Here is a 22,629-nt window from a genome sequence, read left to right on the forward strand (position 1 = left end):
TGAGCTGCTTCTTTTCTACTCTCTTTCTTCTTTCTTCACTCCGTTTTCTTCTTTTCTCGTCTTTCTCGCTCTTCCTCTCTCTCTTTTCATCTTTCTCTTTTTCTTATTCCTACTTCTCCTCCTCCTTCTTTCATTCTTTTCTTTGTCTTATTGCAGTTTCCCCAGTAGCAGACCCTGAGACAAGGATTAGAGAGCAAGGAGCTTAGTTGGGAGGTGATCCCAGGAAACACCCAGAGTCAGGTGGGTGCAGGAGTGAGACAGAGGAGGGAAAGAGCTGATACAGAGTGTGTGATCGGCGGAGCTGCTGCTGGCATTTACTCCTGCTGGAACCCCTGGGGGACAGGAAGGAACCGATGCATCCAGAGTTATCCATTTGTGGGGCAAGGTTGCTGAGGTATTCATCCACCAACTCCCCGCATTTGCTGATTGAGAGCTGCTCCTGAGGTAGTAGGAAGAGATTGACGGCCCAAGCCTTTCAGGCTGCTGCACTGGGGGGGCAACGTGAATGCTCGCAAACAGAGAAAACCCCAGAAAAAGAAATGCAGGTGCAGGGACACCTGGGGGGCTCTGTCGGTTAAGCGTCCGACTTCGGCTCAGGTCATGATCTCATGGTTCATGGGTTCGAGCCCTGTGTCGGGCTCTGTGCTGACAGCTCGGAGCCAGGAGCCTGCTTTGGATTCTGTGTCTCCCTCTCTGTCTGTCCCTCCCCGCTCTTACTCTGTCTCTGTCTCAAAAATAAATACACATTAAAAAAATTTTTTTTTTAATTTTTTTTTGAAACAAACGCGGTCCCGGCAGCTGGAAGCCAGTCCATCATGCACTGAGGGGACAAGGTTGAGGGCCCGTGGGTGGGGCACCAACAGCAATTGCTGCACTCTATAGCCTTCCGGTGTTTCTGTATGCGACCATAAGCAAATACGAAAATATTCTTCCATTACCTCCTTCCCTTTCGCAAAACAAAAAAAGGGACAGTTCTGTCCCTTGCTTTTTTCATTTAATATATTCAGAAAATCTTACCATATTAGTAAAACAGGGATTCCTCATTCCTTTTTATTCTTTTTTAGCAGCTGCAGAGTATCGCATCGCGTGGGGCTTTATCACAGTTTATTCAGCATCTCACCTGTGGACAAACCCTTGGGTTGTTTCCTGGCTTTTGCAATTTCAGAGAACGCTGCAGTGAAGGATCTCATAGAGGCGTCATTTTGTGCGTGTGCCTCTGTATCAGTAGGATGAATTCCCAGAAATCTTCCCCAAGTTTTAGTTGGGCACACATCCACCCTATGAGAATCCACATTCCCTGGGGCGCCCGGCTGGCTCCGTCGGTTGGGCCACTGACTTTGGCTCAGGTCACGGTCTCGAAGTTTGTGAGTTCGAGCCCCGCCTCGGGCTCTGCGCTGACGGCTCGGAGCTGGGGCCTGCTTCGGACTCTGTGTCTCCCTTTCCTCCTCGTGCTCTGTCTCTCAAAAATAAATAAACATTGGGGCGTCTGGGTGGCTCGGTCGGTCGGTCGGTTGAGCTTCCGACTTCGGCTCAGGTCATGACCTCACGGTCGGTGAGTTCGAGCCCCGCGTCGGGCTCTGTGCTGACAGCTCGGAGCCTGGAGCTGGCTTCAGATTCTGTGTCTCCCTCTCTCTCTGACCTTCCCCCATCCATGCTCTGCCTCTCTGTGTCTCAAAAATAAAATAAAATATTCAAAAAATTTAAAAATAAATAAATAAATAAACATTTAAAAAATTAAAAAAAAAAAAAAAAGAATCCACATTCCCAGACTCCCTTGCAGCTACCTGTGACCATGTGACTAAATGCTGGCCAATGGGAGACAACCAGGAAGTGACACACTCTCTGGGTTACTCTGTAAAAGACAGCTGCTTGCCTTCCTCTCCCTTCTTGCTCCTTCCCGTGGACTGGATCACAGGTGTGGATCTTCACCTTGAGAGAAACACTCCAGGGGCTCGTACAGCAATACGCTAGGACACGGGTCCCCGGCTGATCTCCTGCAGCATCATCCGCCAGAAGTAAACCTTCTATTTTCATTCATCACTTTTATTTGGTCTCTGTTAAAAAAAAAAAACCTCAAAGCACTAGCCTAACTAAACACAGGATCACATCACGGCCTGCATTATAGTACAGCTGAACACTAAGTGTTCCAGACACAGCCCCTTCTGTCTTTTTCACCAATGTATCCCCAGCACTCCCAGCACAATGTAGGTATTACATAAAATCAGCATTTATAATAATTGTTATTATATTTTATAATAGTTTTTTTTTCTTTTTCAGATTTTTAAATTCTAGCTAGTTAATATATAGTATAATATTGGTTTTAGGAGTAGAATTTAGTAGAAGTAGAATCACGTACATATAACACCCAGTTCTCAGCCCAGCAAGTGCCCTCCTTAGTACCCATCACCCATCTAGCCTATCCTCACCCCCCCTCCCTGTATCAACCCTCAGGTTGTCTTCTATAGTTAAGAGTCTCTTATGGTTTGCTTCCCCCTTCTTTGTCTTCCCTTCCCATGTGTTCATCTGTTTTGTTTCTTAAATTTCACATATGAGCGAGATCACATTGTTTTTGTCTTTCTCGGGCTGACTTATTTCACTTATCATAATACCCACTAGCTCCATCCACATCGTTGCAAACAGCAAGATTCCATCCTTTTTGATGGCTGTGTAATATTCCATTGTATATGTATATATACCACATCTTCTTTATCCATTTGTCAGTCGATGGATTTTTGGGCTCTCTCCATAGTTTGGCTACGTTGGTAATGCTGCTGTAAACATCGGAGTGCACGTTGCCCTTCGGATCTGTATTTTTGTATCTTTTGGCTAAATTGCTACCTAGCAGTGCAATTGCTGGGTCATAGGGCAGATCTATTTGTAACTTTCTGAGGAAGCTCCATACCATTTTCCAGAGCGGCCGCACCAGTTTGCATTCCCACCAGCGGTACAAGAGGGTTCCCCTTTCTCCGCACCCTCGCCAACATCTGATGTTTCCTGTGTTGTTACCGTTAGCCGTTCTGACAGGTGTGAGGTTATCTTGTGCAATAGTTTTCAAAGTTAGTATCGTGTAAGGGGAGTAGGCGGGTGACTGCCGATAACAATGACAAGTAACATTCTTCATGACGTACTGCTTGTCGATCCCTTTCCATACATTCCCTTTGAATACTCAGGAAACCCCTCTGAGGTAGGTTGAATTATTATCCCCATTTTACCGATGAGACTGAGGCTCGAGAGGTTAAGAGGCTTGTACAAAGCACACATCTGCGAAGCGCTGGTGAGACTAGGCCTTAGCATCAGTGAGCGTTCACGGTCTTCGTGGTCAGAGTCATTACCACTGTCAGCATGGCTGCTTCTCAGGCGAGGAGAGGTGAAGTAACTTCACCTTGTCAGACCAAGCCTGGAATTGGCCTCTGGATGTGTCCGAAGCTGAACAGGAGGAGAAGGGAAAGAGGGAGCAGGAAACGGTTGAATGTATCCTGTCTGCCGTACAAGGCCATGGAGTCGACCTCCCACCGGCCTCCTTTGCCTTATCGCCAGCGTCCCGCCCACCTCCGGCCGGACTGAGGCTTCTCAAAACGGCTATCTCTTACCTCCTGGTCTTTGCACAGGCTGTCGCTGTGCCTGTGGCCCTCTTCACCTCACTTCTGTACCTGCCCAAGACCGACTCACCCTGTTAGGAATCGGCCTGTGGCAGGAAGCGTTCCCTGACCACTGTGTGAACCTTTATCACACTGTCTTGTAACTGCCCGTTTCCTTATTTTCCATCGTCGTTAATCTGTGACTTTCTCAAAGGCCTGCTGGTGCATTCCTAGAGGTTAGCACAGTGCCTCAAAACCGGAGAGAACCCCATAAATGTTTGGCCAACAAGTGAGCGGCTCTGGGGCAAGCCCTAATGGACAACGTCAGAGTCAGGGAGACTGTGGCCTAAGACATGGAAACACGAAAAGAATCTGCAGGTGACAATCGGTCTGGGTGATTTCGATGTTGCTGGAAAGGGATCAGAAACTCACTTTTCTAAGGACTGGCTAAGACAACGGACAACCCATGTTGCCACACCCTGCCCGAGATCTAGAAGCTTAGAAGTCTTTTCTTTTTAATTTTTTTTTAAATGTTTATTCATTTTTGAGAGACAGAGAGAGACAGAGCATGAACGGGGAAGGGGCAGAGAGAGGAAGACACAGAATCCGAAGCAGGGTCCGGGCTCCGAGCTGTCAGTACAGAGCCCGACGCGGGGGCTCGAACTCACGGACCGTGAGATCATGACCCGAGCCAAAGTCGGACGCTCAACCGACGGAGCCCCCCCGGGCGCCCCGTTATGAACATTTTCGAATAAGACTGTGCCCTGGTGACTTTTTTAACTAGTTCCCTTTTGCCCCCCCAATCATTTTCATCTTAAAAGTTACATATGCTGCCGGGAATGTAAATTGACACAGTCACACTGGAAAACAGTTCGGAACTTCCTAGGAAAGTTGCAGGTGAGCATATGCTGTGATCCAGCTCTCCCCCCCCCCCCCCCCACCGCTGCACGTCTCAGCCGTACCGGGGACGTTGTTAAAATGCGGATTCTGAGGGGCGCCTGGGTGGCTCAGTCGGTTAGGCGACCAACTTCGGTTCAGGTCATGATTTCACAGTTCGTGAGTTCGAGCCCCGTGTCGGGCTCTGTGCTGACGGCTCGGAGCCCGGAGCCTGCTTCGGATTCTGTGTCTCCCTCTCTCTCTGCCCCTCCCCTGCTCACACTCTGTGTCTCTCTGTCTCTCAATAATAAATAAACGTTAAATTTTTTTTTTAATAAATAAAAATAAAATGCAGATTCTGATTCCGGTGCGTCCCTAACTTTAACACGGATACAGATCACCGGGAGACCTTGTTAAGAAGCAGATTCTGACCTCAGTGCTCCTCAAACCATAAGGTACAGAAGAATCGCCTGGGGATCTTGTTAAATGCAGATTCTGGGCGTAGAGCAATTTACACCCAAGAATCAGGAGATCTGTGCAAGAGTGTCGATAGCTACATTGCTCATAATTACCAAATTGGAAACCGCCCATTGGCGGCGAAGGTGTAAAATGTGGTATATTCAAGTGTGGACTCCAGCTGCCTGCCTCACCACGGCGTATCTCACACACTTCAAGAAGCACTTGAAGGAATATTACTCATGCAGCTCAAAAGGCGGCAAAACTAAGCATCATTGTTTAGGTGACAAAGCTGTTGTTGTTGTTTTTCATCGAACTATGGTTGATGTACAGTGACAAAACTATTTTTAAATCATAATTACCCAAAATTAGAACTAGTGAAAGAAGGTGGCAGAAGGCAGGAGACGCTAACGGACAGGAGCATGTGAAGCATTTCTTTGAGGGGCGCCCGGGCGGCTCAGTCAGTTAAGATCCGACTCCTGGTTTCAGCTCAGGTCATGATCTCAGGTTCGTGGGTTCAAGCCCCGCATCAGGCTCTGTGCTGATGGCACAGAACCTGCTTGGGATTCTGTCTCCATCTCTCTCTGTCCTTCCCCTGCTTGCTCACTCTCTCTCTCTCTCTCAAAAATAAATAAGTAAACATTAAAAAAAAATTTTAAAAAGCACTGTCTTTGGTACTAAGACCTTAAGTTGTCAGTGGTTACAAAGATGTTTGCTTCATTCCATAAGCTGCACGTTTGCATCTTATGCACTCTTGTAGGTGTGCCAAATTTTATGATTTAAAATGTTGTAACTTACGAGATTGCCAAAAAGTATATATCAAGATGTCATTCAGACAACTGATGTCCTGTCCCCATGGATGATGCATGTTCCCAGTTCCCTGGTCTCTGCATTCGTGTGTGTGTGTGTGTGTGTGTGTGTGTGTGTGTGTGTGTGAAATTTAATAGAGAGATGCTGTTATATATGTATGTTTTTACATATATACATACATACATACACACAATAGCATAACTTATCTACTTTTCTGTCCTTTGAATATTTCACTTAACATATCTTGAGAATATTCTGTATCGGCACACAGAGAAATACATTATTGTCTATTATGGTTATATAAAATGTGTCACATTGTATGACAACCATCACTTGGGGCGCCTGGGTGGCTCAGTTGGTTAAGCGGCTGGTTAAGCTCTTGATTTCAGCTCAGGTCATGATCTCACAAGATCAAGTCCTGTATCAGTCTCTGTGCTGACAGCACAGAGCCTGCTTGGGATCCTCACTGCCCCTCTCTCTCTGCCCCTCACTAATTCGTGCTCTCACTCTCTCTCTCTCTCAAAATAAATAAACATTTTTTTAAAAAAGAACCATCAGTTAGTTAAGTATTTTAATTATTACTTTTTAACTATCAAGCAGGATGGGAATACAGTCCCTATTTTTTTTTTTAAGTTTATTTATTTATTTTAAGAGAGAGAGAGGGATGCCTGGGTGACTCAGTCGGTTGGGCATCCAACTTCAGCTCAATTCATGATCTCGTGGTCTGTGAGTTCAAGCCCCATGTTGGACTCTTTGCTGACAGCTCGGAGCCTGCTTTGGATCCTGTGTCTCCTTCTCTCCCTGCCCCTCCCCTGCTCATGTTCTGTCTCTCTCTCTCTCTCTCTCTCTCTCTCAAAAATAAATAAACATTAATTTTTTTTTTTTTTTTAAAGAGAGAGAGCAGGGGAGGGGCAGAGAGGGGGGAGATGATTACTTCCATTTGTTGCCTGATATTCCATAGTATGGTTAAACCTTAGTTTAACCTAACCAGTCCCCTGTTGCTGGGCATTATTAGGTTGTTTCTCAATGGTTTGTGGGTTTTTGGTTTTGGGGGGGTTGTTTTGTTTTCTTGTGCTACGATATTAGTGTTGCCACAAACATCCTTGCTCCCTTGCGCACATGTGCAGACGTTTCTCTGGAGAACAAATGGAAGCAGAATTGACAGATCACTGGCAGGGCACGTTTAAAAAAGTACCGCTAGGGGCGCCTGGGCGGCTCAGTCGGTTAAGCGTCCAACTTCGGCTCAGGTCGATCTCGCGGTCCGTGAGTTCGGGCCCCGCGTCAGGCTCTGGGCTGATGGCTCAGAGCCTGGAGCCTGCTTCCGATTCTGTGTCTCCCTCTCTCTCTGCCCCTCCCCCGTTCATGCTCTGTCTCTCTCTGTCTCAAAAATAAACGTTTAAAAAAAAAATTTTTTTTTTTAAAGTACTGCTAAATTGCCCTCTGCAGCACCTATGAACGTTCACGCTCCCACCACCAACGCGTTAGAAGACCAAATTCCCTGCACTCTTGCTAAGGGTAGATGTTACCAGCATTCTTAATTTTCACTGATCTGATGCGGAGGGGGGCGGGGGGCTATGTGTGGAATTGATGGGTATTTAATATTCATTCCCTTATAATTAGCGAGGCAGTGAGGCTGTATAACTCTTAGAGGTTTGTTGCCCAGAATCTGCTTTTAACAAGATCACCAGGTCATTCTTGTGCACATTAAGGTCTGAGAAATCACAACCCACTCCTTAACAAGGTCCCCAGGTGATCTGTATTCATGTTACATTTTTGAGACACGCTGGAGTCAGAATCTGCATTTAACAAGGTCCCCAGGTGATTCTCCTGAACAGTAAGTCTGAGAAGTGCAGCGTGGGGGAGAAAAAGCACATGCTCACCTTTGCTAATAACGTGTGTGGGTTTAATCTTTTCTGTTAAGAGAGGCTAGAAAACAGTATTTCAATTTATTTGAACTTGCATTTCTTTGCTCATAAGTGACTTTGTTTTTCCAACTTCTTACAAGCCATATATTTTTCTTTCTGGCGACCAGCTAGCCACGGATGCTTCTTACTTTGCTTCAAACATACCAAAGCTGATTGTCGTAGAGCCTTTGCTATGGATTCTTCTCCCAGAAATGCTCTCTCTCTGCTTCTTCCCATGGCTGCCTATTAGATCAGGTGCTAGCTCGTAGGTCTCTTCTAGCCAGACTCAGCTACCCTCCCCTGCATCACCCACTCTGGGTCACACCACCCCGTGTCATCTTGATTGTGGTCCCCATTGTTATCCGAAGTGACCTTTTGCCCTCGTTCATTCATTCATTCATTGGTCCTCTAGCTGCCCCGCGGGATCTTGTTTGTCTTGCGTGTGGCTCTGTACCCAACACCTGGAACGGAGCCACGCAACAGCGAGAGGTCAAAAAATGATCAGTTGAACAAATAAATTCTTGGCAGATGAAGAAGTCAGACTTGCTCCTGTCTGCCTTTACTTCCTGTTAGGGAACCATTTGTACCTGGAAAACGTTTACCCGTTCTTTCATTCCTGTATCCATAGTGGAGAAAAGGTAAGGGACAGGACAGCGCTGAGGTGAGCAATGACTTTTTCTCTTAAAACAGAAAGCAATTACTTGCGCCAAATTCAATGAGTAGCGTTGAATTCCTCGTTTAATATACCTATACTGAAGGTGTTATGAAAGCAGGGAAAATCTGCAGCTCCTGAGGGTTCCGTAAAGTCAACACAGTCTCGTTTGCTTCCCATTTATTTCCATGGAAAACAGCGTCTGCGCCTCGTTAATTGGAACCACCAATGCTGGGTGAGTGTGAGCTCTTATTACACGTGATAACTAGTACTGGTAAACTAATACTCGTACTCCGTTATAGTGATTGTTAACTCTTACCCCCTCGGCACCAGACGTTGTTCTCTGTACTTTGCATACGGAAACCCATTCGTCCTCACGACTGCCCTAGTCATATGAGCATTGCCATTTTACTGATGAGAAAACGGGAGCACAGAACAGCTTTCCCAAGGTCACACGGTAACAGAGCCAGGATTTCAACTCAAGCTGGCTCTAGTCCATGTGTTATTACATTTTACTGCCTCTCAATCTTTATGATGCTCTGTAAAGAGATGTAGAGGGATAAGGAGAATCTTTTGTAGAACTCAGAGGGCACTGTTTAGCTCTTGGCAAAAGACTTAAGTGATCAAAATTACAGATATGTTCCATTTTCCCTTTAAAAAGTGGCAAGGTTGAAAATTTGACTTTCTCTGGAAGGGAAACACCCTGTGGAGGAAGTATTTTGAAACGCATGTTCCACCGTAGTTTCTTTGTTCTGTGACTTTGTTGCCGAAGGACAATGAAAAGGTGTCGCCCGGCCCGGAAAAAAAACCTCATTCTGCGTGTTTAAACTTAGCGATAGAATTTTCTAATCTGTTTAAACATTGTCCAAGCACAGCGGTTTGAAATCCATCTGTTAAAGACGTAGTGATGTGCCCTCTTTAGTTTAATTTGCAAAAGCCTCGGGTTTGATTATCAGGGAAGATGAAAATTTATGAGCTGCATGTCAAGAAAATAGTCAATTTGTATGACTGGTGAATGGAATTGGAGGAGAAGTGTGATTTATCATAGCCATTGAGTGATACCCTGCTTTTACGTAGATCTCTAATCTAGGAGTTATATTTTTTGTTTTGTTTTGTTTTTTTACATTTATTTATTTTTGAGAGAGAAAGTAGAGGACAGTGTGAGTGGAGGAAGGGCAGAGAGAGAAGGAGACATAGAATCCCAAGCAGGCTCCAGGCTCTGAACTGTCAGCCAAGAGTCCGATGCGGAGCTCGAACCCAGAAACCGTGTGATCATAACCTGAGCCAAAGTCTCATGACCTGAGTGAACACACTTAACCAGCTGAGTCACCCAGGAACCCCTCAATTTTTTTTTTAATGTTTATTTATTTTTGATAGAGAGTCAGAGAGACAGAGACAGAGCGCTAGCCAGGGAGGGGCAGAGAGGGAGAGAGACGAGACACAGAATCTGAAGCAGGCTCCAGGCTCTGAGCTGTCAGCACAGAGCCTGACGTGGGGCTCGAACCCACGAACTGTGAGATCATGACCTGAGCCAAGACGCTTAACTGACTGAGCCACCCAGGCACCTCAGTTTTGGGGGTTTTTTTGTGTGTTTTTTTTTGTTTTTTGTTTTTTGTTTTTGTAGGCTCTATACCCAGCGTGGGGTTTGACCTCACCCCCCGGAGATCAAGATTCGAGTGGTCTACAAACTAAGCCCGCCAGGCGCGCCTCCATTTTTCTTTCAATTTTTCATTTAGACCCTTCAAGTCAAGCCATTAAAACCATACATGGTAGGGGCGCCTGGGTGGCGCAGTCGGTTAAGCGTCTGACTTCGGCTCAGGTCACGATCTCGCGGTCCGTGAGTTCGGGCCCCGCGTCGGGCTCTGGGCTGATGGCTCAGAGCCTGGAGCCTGTTTCCCTCTGTGTCTCCCTCTCTCTCTGCCCCTCCCCCGTTCATGCTCTGTCTCTCTCTGTCCCAAAAATAAATAAACGTTGAAAAAAAAAATTTTTTAAAAAAAACCATACATGGTAATAAACTTAATTTACACAGTAACTTTGAATAGATGTGTTTAAAAAATCATAAAACGGTGCCTTCAAAAAAATGAAACAAATTTTATCAGTTGCTGTCATTACTTTTGTGAAAAACAATAATTTTGCCTTTGTTTTTTTTGTGTTGGAACAATGCATGCAGGGAAAATGCAAATCAAGACCATAGTGAAATATCATTGTATATTCATATGTCTGATAATACCGAGTATAGGAAAGGATGTGGCTCCACAGTATCTCTCTCTCCCTTTGCTGGCAAAAATGTAATCTGGTGCCAGGACTTTAGCATAATCTCTTAAAGGGTCACCTGCAATCAGAAAATGTGTACATTCACTTAAACTCTGACACTTTTTTTAATGTTTATTTATTTTTGAGACAGAGCATGAGCAGGGAAGGGGCAGAGAGAGGGAGACACAGAATCTGAAACAGGCTCCAGGCTCTGAGCTGTCAGCACAGAGCCCGACGCGGGGCTCGAACTCACAGACTGTGAGATCATGACCTGAGCCGAAGTCGGACGCTTAACCGACTGAGCCACCCAGGTGCCCCAAACTCTGACACTTTTTTAGAAGGGTCACAGATGATACCCACACGCTTCAGAAAGACTGGGAAACAACCCAAGTGCCCACCACCAGGAGGGCAGATGAATAAACTGTGCTATTTTCACAGCAATGTGGATGCTTTTAGCAATATAATATGGGGGATTCCTAGAAAATTACATACGCTTTTTTAGTTCTTGAAAAAAACTAAAATTGTGGGGCGCCTGGGTGGCTCAGTCGGTTGAGCGACCGACTTCAGCTCAGGTCATGATCTCGCAGTTCGTGGGTTCGAGCCCCGCGTCGGGCTCTGTGCTGACAGCTCCGAGCCTGGAGCCTGCTTCAGATTCCGTGACTCCCCCTCTCTCTACCCCTCCCCTGCCTACACTCTGTGTCTTTCTCTCAATAATAAATAAACGTTAAAAAAAACTTTTTTAATTAAAATTGTGTCTTTTAGGATTACATGCACGTGCAAAAGAACTTACTGAAAAGAAAGCAAAGGAATGAAGTGTATGGGGTTTAGGTTGACAGCCGTGAAATTGGAGGAGGGGGCCATAGGAGAGACTCTACCTAACACTGATGCTCCCAGCTTTGGGCTCCCTAGTATCTCTTATACCCTAATAAGCCAGGGACCAAACAAGCCACCATTCAAGCCAGCAATGAGCAGTAATGACCAGGTGTCACGTACCAAGGATTAATCCAATCCTGGGCACCTGAGCTGATGAAATGCCATATAAATATCAAATACAAGCACATACACACCGCAGGCAGGATAAACGGGGTACCGGCGATCTCCCATCCTTCTGGCTGGGGGCACTTCTCCAGAGGCAACACCACTGTCCCCAGTTTATCCAGTATCCTCTTGAGACATTCCACCAGACACAATAAAAGTAAGCACATGATAGGTTTTCAAATGGCTTTATGTGTATGTGTAACTACACCCACATCCCAAAGAAAAGTTTAAAGGTTGGGGCACCAGGGTGGCTCAGTCGGTTGGGCATCCGACTGGGACTCAGGTCATGATCTCGCAGTTTGTGGGTTCAAGCCCCCCGCCTCAGGCTGTGTGCTGGCAGCTCGGAGGCTGGAGCCTGCTTCGGATTCTGTGTCTCTCTCTCTCTGCCCCTCCCCTGCTCATGCTGTCTCTCTCTGTCTCAAAAATAAACGTAAACATTAAAGAAAGAAAGAAAAGTTTAAAGGTTAAAAAAAAATGGCTCTATAACTTAATCCCGGGGCACCTGGCTGGCTCAGTCCGTAGAGCACGCGAGTGTTGATCTCTGGGGGGTGAGTTCAAGCCCCACGTTGGGGGTAGGGATTGCTTTTTTTTTTTTTAAGTCATAAATAAGTAATTTAACCTTGAGTGACCTCAGCTGGCATTACACCACCATCTCTAAAGTCAATTCATAACTTGAAAATCAGCGGGAAGTTGGAGAACAGCTCAGTTTTTGAGAAAAGTAAAAATGCTCATCCCGCAGGCCCTACCCCACGATTTGCCAACGGTAACCCCAAGGAGACGAGTTACAGGCGGCTGCCGAACCCCACGGGACCCGCCCTAGCCACAAAGTAAACTTTCACCACCCTCGCTGTTAGAAACGCAGATTCTTAGGCCCCCGTCCCCACGGATTCAGAGCCGAGCCCGGGTCCTTTCTAACGAGGGCCCTCTCGTGATTCGCAGGTTTGGGCAAGCTTAGGGTACAGCCCCGCCTTGAGCAACTCCCCCAGTTTGTAGAAAGTAAACACCTGAGCGGTGTAGGTGGCTCTCTTGCTCCCCGTGTTAACCTGATGCAAGGACGGGTCCCCCTCGGGTCTCATCAAGGTCCCAGCCAGTCTGAGCTTGAACGCCAATTAGCTCAACACCTCCCTGCCCCAGACCACGCCTCAGTCACCTGCTAGGCAGGCCCACTCCCCTGCTGGCCCCGAGGCTTCTCGCGTGTGGTCCTAGACCTGGGGCGCCAGAGTCACCGGACGAGGGACGGGGTTTGGGGGCGCCGTATAGAAATACAGATTACCGGGCTCCGCCGCCTGAAGCCAAAACTTTCCGAAATCTGCATTTTTAATGAGCTCCTCCATAAAGTGGTTCATCTGCCGTTGGAGACTCTCTGGCCTCATTTAAATTTTAAATGCGAACATGCTGGAGGTCGTGCTTCTCAGCCTTGGCTGCACGTCAGAATAACCTGGGGAGCTTAAGAAAAAAAAAATATATATATATATATGTACACTAATGCCCAGGCTTCAGCCCAGACCAATTAAGTCGGAATCTAAGAGCACGGCCTGTGCAGCCGCAGCGGCAGTGATACCACCTGGGAGCTCGTTAGAAATACCGAAGCTCAGGCCCCACCCCAGACCCACTGAGTCAGAATCTGCATTTTAACGAGATCCCCAGTGATTCGTGCGCGCAGGAAAGTTGGAGGAGAGCTGTGCTTCTGAAATTTTAATGGGCAAGCGAATCACCTGGGGATCTCGTTAAAATGCAGACACGGTCTCTGCAACTTTAATGTGCATGCGAATCACCTGGGGAGCTTGTTAAAATGCAGATTCTGATTCGGCGGGTCTGGGGTGGAGCCCGAGAGTCTGCATTTCTAACGAGCTCTCGGGTGGTGTGGGCTGCAGCGGCGCGGCCCGCGCTTCCCCGGGACCCCCCGAGGCCTTGGCGCCGGGCCAATCAGCCGTCAGGGTTCTTGATAAATCGCCCTGCTCGGCCGAGGCGCAAAATTGCCGGGACATGCGCGCTCCGGTCGCGGGGTTGGGGGGAAATTTCCGAACTCCGGGAAGCGGTCGTGGGAGAGGCGGGCCACTGGCGTGCGCGACGCCGGGGGCCGCGATCCGCTCGCCATGTCGCGGCGCAAACAGGCCAAGCCCCAGCACCTGAACTCGGAGGAGCCGCAGCCCGCGCGCCCGGGGGTCGCCGACGCTGCCCCCGAGGGGGTGGGGCTGTCGGGTGAGTAGCGCTGCGGGCGCCCCGCCCGGGGGTTGCGGGCGGTTGTTCGGACGGTCCCGGGACCCGCGTGGGGGCGAGGCCTCGGGCGGGGAAGGGCGGCTGAGGCCCCCGAGTCGAGCGCGGCGGCTCAGCCCTCGGCGCCCCCGCCGCGCGCCTCTGTAAATTACACCTCCTTGTGAATTCTCTCTCCCGGGGCGAACTACGCCGCGCCCCCCAAGCGCTAGCGAATCGCGAATCTTCTCTCCAAGGCGCTGGGCGGGCGCCCCGAGACCCTGTCCGAGGCCGTCTTCGGGGTGCGCCGGCGACCGGGTCCTGGACCTGCTTCTTTGGCGCTGGTCCGGGGCGGGGCGCCTGGAAGGTGAGCCTTCTGAGTGCGGCGTCCCGAGCCCAGGGGGATTTCCGAAAGACGTCTGAGTTTCCTCAGCACCCCGGAGCTAGGGGCCGGGGCGGGGGACGGGACACAGCAACGAACGAGCAAAAATCCCGCTCTTGGTCCAGTTTAGGGCCGAGTGGGGTCGGGAAAGATGGGACTCGAGATAGAGCGGTGAGGCGTAAGGTGCGTTAGGGGTGAGCGCTGGCTGCAAACCTGAAGCAGGGGAGGAGGTATATCACATGGTCCGGGGAGAGCCTCCCCGAGGTGGGCATCGTCAAAGGGTGCGGGGGAGAGGCTTGGAGGTGGCTGGGGGAAGAGGAACCAGGTAGGAGGAACGGCCGGTGGGGGCCGCGGGCGGAGTCGTCGAGGTTGCAGCCTGGGGTGGGGGAGGGGGGCGGGTCCGGTAAGGACTTCACCTTTTACTCTAAGCGAGGCTCTGGAGGGAGGGGTGTGTTGAGCAGAGCAGCGCCACGGTAGGACTTAGCGGGCCGAGCCAGCTGCAGAGTGGCTGGAGGGGCTCGGAGCGAAGCTACGAGGCCCCCCGACTACCCTAAGTCCTCAGGGCGTTATGGTCCGTGGAGCCTCGGTTTGTGGAGAGCTTTGCTAACTCGCTAAATTCCTGCGTCCACCCTTGGGCACCGCCCCCATTGGAATCTCTGGGGTGAGGCGGGGCTGGGGAATCTGCATTTCTAAAGCGCTTCCGTTCTGATAATCTCGGCCTCGGATTAAGGTAATGTAAATTCTCACTCGATCGCCTCTCCCTGCTCTTCTCCCGCAGTTCGTTGAGAATCTCTCCTTAGTCCCAAATGAACTTTCTTCTCTCCCTCTCTCTCCTTTTTCTCGGCCCAGGAAGGGAGCAAGGGACCTCGGGTCAGACGTCCAGCAGTGCAGATTGTTCTGGTGTGGGCTTTGAGAACCACGTATCCGAGGAGGTGGAGGAGGGGAGAAACTTAAGGAAACTACTCCTCAAATGATAGTATCTAAAACTGAAGTTTGGCTGGATGGTATTCCCATGAACCAAAACTCCCTAACTACCTTTGTGCCCAAGGACCGTGATGGACCCAGGTTGCCACTGGGGGGGGGGGGGGGAGCAGGCCCCCTGCTGATCTTCTAAAAGAACTGGGGGGTGTTGAATCTTTTGGGGGAAGCCATTATCAAAGAGCATAACCCAAAGGACCCCTGGCTGTTGGTCAGTGCCATGGGCCTCTTTTCTCGAGTATAGTGTAGAGACCCCCTCTGTTCAGAAGGCTTGTGGTGGTCTGTACCGTGCAGTATTTGGGGTGCCCCTGTGGGAGCAGGGCATAATCAGAGCTAGACACTAGCTACCTTCCGACTGATGCGGTTTTCCCCCTGCATCTTCGGTCTGTCGAGCCGAACAAAAGGCCCACCTCCTTTTTGAGGTTTGTGGAGGTCTTACTTTGCTTTAAGGTTAACTGGCAAATGGGTTTGCAACTCAGATAGGCTTTGGAAGAACAAAAATACAGCAGGTCACCTGGTAGACTTCAGTGGTGACCAGTTTAAAAAAAAACAAAACAAAACCAGAAGAAAGCCCTGAGGGTAACCTTCTAAAAGGGAGGGCAGTTTTTCCTAGGGCTAAAGGGCCCACTGTGCTAAACGGGGTCCTGTCAAACGTGGCCCACCCCCCACTTTGAGATGAGAAGGGACTCTGTCCCAGTTGCACGGTGCTCAGGAGAATGTGGGCTTCGAGCTTTCGATGGCTTCGTGGATGTTTAAAAGAGAAGGAAGTCCCTTTGGGGGGCCCTTCCATGCCACTCCACCTTTTACCTGGATGCCCCTTTCTACCACTTTTTTTGTTTTGTTACCACTTTCACCCCTCAGTCTCTTCAGCCTGTTGCCACACCTTCGTGGCACGATGTGTCTCCCTCCCGTGGAGAATCGTGGCTCACGTGCGTACACATCAATAAAAGCCATAATGATGATTTAATGACTTATGTAACAGGTCCTTTTATATATACTAAGACTTAACCTTCACCTAAACCTACGAAATCAGAGCTGTGATCCCCATTTTAGATACGGAAATTGAGGAATAGGGAAGCGGAGCAACTTCTCAGGGGCCACAAGGCTAATAAATGATAGAACCGAAATTTGAAACTTCGCAGCTGGCTTCGCGGTCAGTTCCCGAAACCACGGCGCCTTACGATCTCTCACGTAGATTTCACTTTTCAGTCTTCCTTGGTATCTGCGGGATTAAAAACCCTCCAGAATTTGTTGTCTTTAATATGCATTGCTAGGGGCGCCTGGGTGGCGCAGTCGGTTAAGCGTCCGACTTCAGCCAGGTCACGATCTCGCGGTCCGTGAGTTCGAGCCCCGCGTCGGGCTCTGGGCTGATGGCTCAGAGCCTGGAGCCTGTTTCCGATTCTGTGTCTCCCTCTCTCTCTGCCCCTCCCCCGTTCATGCTCTGTCTCTCTCTGTCCCAAAAATAAATAAACGTTGAAAAAAAAAATATGCATTGCTAGAGTGTAACGTTTGGGGTTTGCTTCCAGGGCACATAGTGATGGGTTTCAGATCCGGTAGGTGTGGGTTCTGGTCAGTTGGAAGACTTCTAGCCCCCTGGGCTTCAGCATCTTCTCTGAGCCAGCCCCTCAGAGCTTGCGAAAGTGTGGTTGCCAGGGGTGCCTGGGTGGCTCAGCCTGTTAAGCATCCAACTCTTGACTTAAGCTCAGGCCATGATCTCTGTTTGTGAGTTCCAGCCCTACATCTGGCTCTGTGCTGACAGCGTGGAGCCACCTTCTGATTAGGTCTATCTCTCTGCCCCTCCCGTGCATGGGCGCGTGTGTCCTTTCTCAAAAATATTTAAGGTGTGGTTGGCAGATCAGCATCAGCTGGGAACTTGTTAGATAACGAAAAATCACCAGCTCTCCAGATCGACTGAATCAGGAACTCTAAAGATGAAGCCCAAGCCGCCTGTGCCTTAATAAGCCCTCCAGGTAATCCTGGAGCACTTAAGCGTTGCCTTGGCATTGGGCTTCTATTTTAATGTGCACAGGAATCACCTGGGGATCTTGTTAAGGGGCAGATGGATTCTGTTGGTCTGGGACCTGAGGTCCTGCTTCTCTAACAAGCTTCCAAGTTAGGCTGATAACTAGAAGCTCTGGGACCACCCTTCAGGTAGCAAGGGCTTAGAGTATATGCCGTAATCACTGGGGCCTGTTTTAGAAGTATGGGTTCCGGGATGCCAGGGTGGCGGTTGGTAGATTATCCAGCTCTTGATTTCGGCTCAAGTCCTGATCTCATGCTTTGTCTTGGGAGACCGTGCCTGGTGTCAGGCTCTGTGCTGATAGCGTGGAGCCTACTTGGGGTTCTTGCTCCCTGCCCCTCCGCTGCCCTCACTTGATCTTTCTCTCCTCCTCTCTCAAACTTAATTTTTTTTTTTTTTTTTTTTTTTTTTTTGGTTCCTGGGATCTGCCCTTAACCCCAACCCCTAGTTATCTGCGATGAGCACTGGGAAGGTACATTTAAAACCTACAACTCCTTGGGGCACCTGGGTGGCTCAGTCGGTTAAGCGTCCAGCTTTGGCTCAGGTCATGATCTCCTGGTTCATGAGTTGGAGCCCCACATCGGCCACTGTGCTGACAGCTTAGAGCCTGGAGCCTGCTTTGAATTCTGTGGCTCCCTCTCTCTCTCTCTCTCTCTACTTCTCCCCTGCTCATGCTCTCTTTCTCTGCTTCAAAAATAAATAAAAACATTAGAACCTTCAACTCCTGGGACGACTGAGTGACTCAGTCCATTAAGCAACAGATCCTTGATGTAGGCTCAGGTTATGATCTCCTAGTTTGTGGAATTGACCCCTGCATCAGGGTCTGTGCTGACAGCACGGAGCCTGCTTGGGATCCCCCCACCCCCACCCCATCTCTCTGCCCCAACCCTGGCTCATGCTCTTTCAAAATGTTTTAAAAATAAATAAAACCCACAATGCAGGTGATCTTGATACAGGTGTGGGGGCTCTCCTGTACATCGTAGGATGGTTTCAACATCCCTGGCCTGTACTCCCTAGATGCCACTATCCCCTATGTGTGTGCACATCTGACAGTCAAATGTCCCCAAGCATTGCCAGATGTCCGCTGGGGGCAAAATGACCCTCCGTTGAGAGCCACAGGATTAGGTCACTTGTTCACATCCTGTTAAGGGGCTCTGAGCACCACACTATTCAAATGTGACCTCTGCAGGCCTTTATTCCTGAATAGTGTTTACATGGCACCAGCTGGGTCACATACTGAGAACTTACATTGTGCATTTCTTAACCCTACAACTCCGACAGGTCAATGATCCCGTCTTCAAGGGTAAACTGAGGCTCAGAAAGGTTAAGTTTCAGTTAGCAAGTTGCTGAGCAAGCCCTGTACTGGAGTTGATGTCCTTCCCAGTGTGCTCAACGGCCTCTCCTGGTAAGAGGTTCGCCTTGACAAATCTCTCCCGGGGAATGGAATCCTCCTTGTATACCAGGAGCAAAAAGAGTCCCAGTTCTTGGCCTCTAATTCCTACAGGAGCCAAGGCATATATATTTTAAGACTGCAGACCTTGACAGCTTTTGTTTTCCCTTGGGTTTAAATCTATTTGGAGAGAAATCACTTTACCTTTTAGGAATACTTGGTCCTTGTGACAAATTCTTAAACCTCCCCATTAGCTCAAACCACGTGAAACTGTGGGACCATTTTGGCCCACAAAAATGTCCGTTTTGCATGATCCTGCCATCCTGGCAAAAGGATACCGTGAACTTCGACGTACCTGGTGCTGGGCTTCAAAGACGAGAGCGTGGCCAGTCTGGTTTCCTCTGTCCCACTATTCCCCTGCCCTGGATTACTTTGAAATGAATCTGATACCTAGGCCTTGTAAGTATCTGTCCCTAAAGGATGAGAATGCTCTCAAAACTGATTTCATCTTCGCAATCTGAAGGGATTTTTTTTTTTTTTCTTATCGAGCTTTGAGTGTTGATGTTTCTCGTGGTCTTGACTGGCTGTTCAAGTGTGTACAAATCAGGATTCAGAGAAACTCCTGATCGCAGAAATCATCTCAAGCCTTTGACTCTGGTTCCTCCCTGCCCCCCATCTTTAAGCGAGGTGTTGAAACCATGGTCTTTGTGTAGGAGTTCTGTGGTGCTGGTAAGTGTGGTCTGTGACCTACTGAATGGAGACCAAGCAAATTCAGAAATTGAGAAAGCTTTTAAAAATAGCTTGATGTTTTCAAGGCACCCAGCTTTCTGTCCTCTCAAATAACATTTGGCCTTTTTGGTCCTATTTCACTTGTAATTTGTGTTACAACTTATAAAAAAAAAATGTCCACGTGTGATCAGAAAACGTCTGCAAACTAAGTTTTCCCTAGGTCATTTGAGAAGCACTGTTGCGAGTTTTGCCTCCTGGATCTTGCCAGTTGTATGTCATGTTACCATTTCCCTTGTCCCCTGTGTTTCCTGGAAGCTGGTAGTTCAAGAAAGGACTTCTATAAGGCCAGAGCGTACTTGGCTTTGTTTTTGATGTGTCATCTTTTTTTTTCCCCCCAAGGCTGTTCTAGCCTAAGACGCACCATGGTGGTTCCATTTGAGAAAGTAACGCTTTTTTTTTTTTCTTTTTTTGTCTCCATTTCAGCTTCAGAATTAGATAATGATCCCAAACCAACTTGTCCCGCCGTGGATGGCGGTGATGCTCAGAAAATCCCTGCCATGGCCCTTGCCCCAGAGTCGAAGGACCAAACCGTGATGCTTGGAGAAAGGACCTTCAACTGTTGCTATCCAGGTGAACCCCAAACGTGCCGCGTGGAGCCCCTTCTCTGTACCGGGTACTGGCGGACGAGCTCTGCCTCACTTTACCCGCTGAGCCCCTGTGTTGTGTTCCCACATGGTCCTGGCACACAGGAGCGTTCTGTGTGTTCTAAGCATCCTGTATGGCATCTGAGCTCAGTGTGACTTCCCAGAACTTCAGATTTCTTCTGATAGCTTCCTTTTGGAGCTTTATTTATTTATTTATTTTAGTGAACTTTTTTTTGTCAAAAACTTTTTAATGTGTATTTCTGAGAGACAGAGCACGAGCGGGGGAGGTGTAGAGAATCTGAAACAGGCTCTAGGCTCGAACCCAAAGACTGAGATCATGACCTGAGCCGAAGTCCGATGCTCAACTGACTGCCCAGACCTGCCCAGCTTCTTTTTTAAGAAAAGCTGTTTTTTTTTTTTCCCCCCTCCTAGGTTGCCACTTCAAAACTGTTCATGGCATGAAAGATCTGGACCGCCACCTGAGAATCCACACAGGTATCCGTTTGTTTGTTGAAAGCTTGAGTGTTTAAAAAAAAAAAAAAAAAAAAAAAAATGGATATGAATTTAAGTGTTGGCGTAGAATGTGGTAAGCAGGCCAGGAAGAGTCGATGCCTCGTGAAGTGGTCTGGTGGGGTGGGCTGTGACCTCAAAGGTCAGAAGCTGGGGGAAAAGTGCCGGGAAACCTGTTCCAGGAGATTGGATCAAGGCTGTTCACGAAGGGCTTTTCTGAAGATTCTTAAAGTATGAAAGATGGCTCCGTAACCAGACAAGACCAGGAACATTCCAGCAGAGGGAGCAGTAGGGGCGGGGGCTTAGAAGGCACAAAATGAGTGGAGGGAAGGCTCCGCGGAGGCCCTATGGCCCTAGTAAATGTCAGATGAGCATAATGAGGTTGCTTCTTAAAGGTTCCTTCTCGACAGCAGCCAGCTGCTGAGAATACACAGAAAACGGGCTGGAGCAGAGGAGTTTCCATGATCTACAATTGGGGTCTGTACGCTGTGGGCCAGATCTAACCTGTGCAGCTCATTCGTCGTCTGTGGCTGCTTTGGCCCCACAGTGGCTTTGAGTAGTCACTAGAAAGACTGGTGCACAGATGTCTAAGATATTTACTATCCGGCTCTTTACAAAAACTTTGCCCACCGTTGGTCTCGGGTCCTAGTCCGTGGGAGTTAGGATAGCAGTCTGTGGGGCGCCTGGCTGGCTCAGTTGGAAGAGCATGTGACTCTTGATCTTGGGGTTGTGAGTTCGACCGCGAATTAGGTGTAGAAAGGACTAAAAATAAAAATGAATTGAAAAAAATTACTGGTCTTTTGGCTCTTACAGAAACTGAAGTGGCTTAAACATGATCCACTTTCTCTCGAGTACGACTTAAGAAGGGAATACTCCCCAGCTGGTAGAATAGCCCTGTCATCCTTAATATAGAGCTTCATCTCCAAGGCAACTGCTCTCCCACTCCCGACTCGGTTAACCACTGGGAAGCAGAAGTAGGGGAGGGGCTTAAAGCATCCCTCCCTCAGGCCATGTCCTGCCCCACCCCCGAGCAGAATCCCTGATGACTCCTGGGATGGCAGCAGAACTTGGTCATGGCCACATCCTGCATCAAGGAGGGCGGGGAGGTCCTTTCCAGAAGGACACCCTCCTGCCCAGCTGAACTTGGGAGCTCCAATAGGCAGGCTGCTCTCTGGGCGATGAGTCATCTCTGCCAAACGTGGGCATTGTGCCGTGCAAACAAGAGAATGAAGGGTCCTTCTCACCAGGGAAGGGTAGGTCATGAAAGGGGGAAAGGGGTGTGCTGCAAGCACGAGGGCAACAAGAACATGGAACAGTGCCAGGGTGGACCGAGAAAGCTACCAGAGACTAGACTAATAATCTATTGGAAAAATACAGAGCGTGTTGGGGATACAGGAAGGAGGCAAGGCCCTGTCCTTGGGGTTCAGAGTCTGTGATCTGTCCAGAAGGGGGAGTGGACAGATGGCTTCCCTATTGGATGATTAGGCTATTTGTGTCCAATGCAGATGTTCTAGTTGTCTGAATCTCTTCACCAGTGGCAAAATAGAGGGGTCTGGGCGCTCACAGCATCTCTCCCTCAGGGCATGACCCCGAAGGTAGTATCCCTCATGATTCATGGAATAGTGAGAGCCAGCTAATGGTGGCTTTAAAACCAAGGTATTTCTATCCTGTGACCATCCAAATTAGGTATGGTGGACAACCCCCATGGTTCCGGGGAGTCGGGCTCTTCTGTTGTCCCTTTGACACCCCGAGGATGTAGCTCACCTAGGCATGGGCTGAGGAGGCTTCCTGCCCCTTCGAGGTACATCCTGGAAGCTACATGTCACCTGGGTTCATGTCTGATGGGCCACAACTTCATCACGTGGCTACTTTTAGCTGTGGAAATGGAGGCTGACAAAGTCTTTGCCCAGCTTATAAAAGGTTGTTTACAAAAAACCCGGAACTGATACATGGGCCAGATGGCATCCCCAACAGATCTGAGGGGCAGGGGCGGTGACGTGTGCAGGTGATCATTTAAGGCTTCAGCTGGACCTCTGCCAAATGGATAGAACAGTGGTTCTCAAAGCACTGTTTAGAGCTGCTTTTACATCTAAAAATCGAAGACTCCCCCCCCCCCCACCCCAAGTTTGTGTTTTATCCAGTTACTGCATTAGAAATTAAAACCCGAGGCGCCTGGCGGGCTCAGTCAGATAAGCCTCCAACTCTTTGGCTCAGGT

At 48.8% G+C, this 22,629-nt stretch overlaps 1 protein-coding gene across 2 annotated transcripts in view; it reads left to right on the forward strand.

Annotated features, from left to right (window-relative positions):
* Positions 1–22,629, forward strand: part of ZFP64 (ZFP64 zinc finger protein) — a 91,204-nt gene that overhangs the window by 57,444 nt on the left and 11,131 nt on the right. The window contains exons 1-3 of one of the 2 annotated variants that reach the window (XM_030309388.1): positions 13,664–13,769; positions 19,743–19,889; positions 20,336–20,398. In XM_030309388.1, coding sequence (XP_030165248.1) covers positions 13,664–13,769; positions 19,743–19,889; positions 20,336–20,398 — 316 coding nt within the window. Of the gene's footprint in view, positions 1–13,663; positions 13,770–19,742; positions 19,890–20,335; positions 20,399–22,629 lie in introns of those variants that run through there. The other variant, XM_030309387.1, reaches the window with a different exon arrangement.

The sequence above is a fragment of the Lynx canadensis genome, chromosome A3 (assembly GCF_007474595.2).
Source record: "Lynx canadensis isolate LIC74 chromosome A3, mLynCan4.pri.v2, whole genome shotgun sequence".
Taxonomy (NCBI): domain Eukaryota; kingdom Metazoa; phylum Chordata; class Mammalia; order Carnivora; family Felidae; genus Lynx; species Lynx canadensis.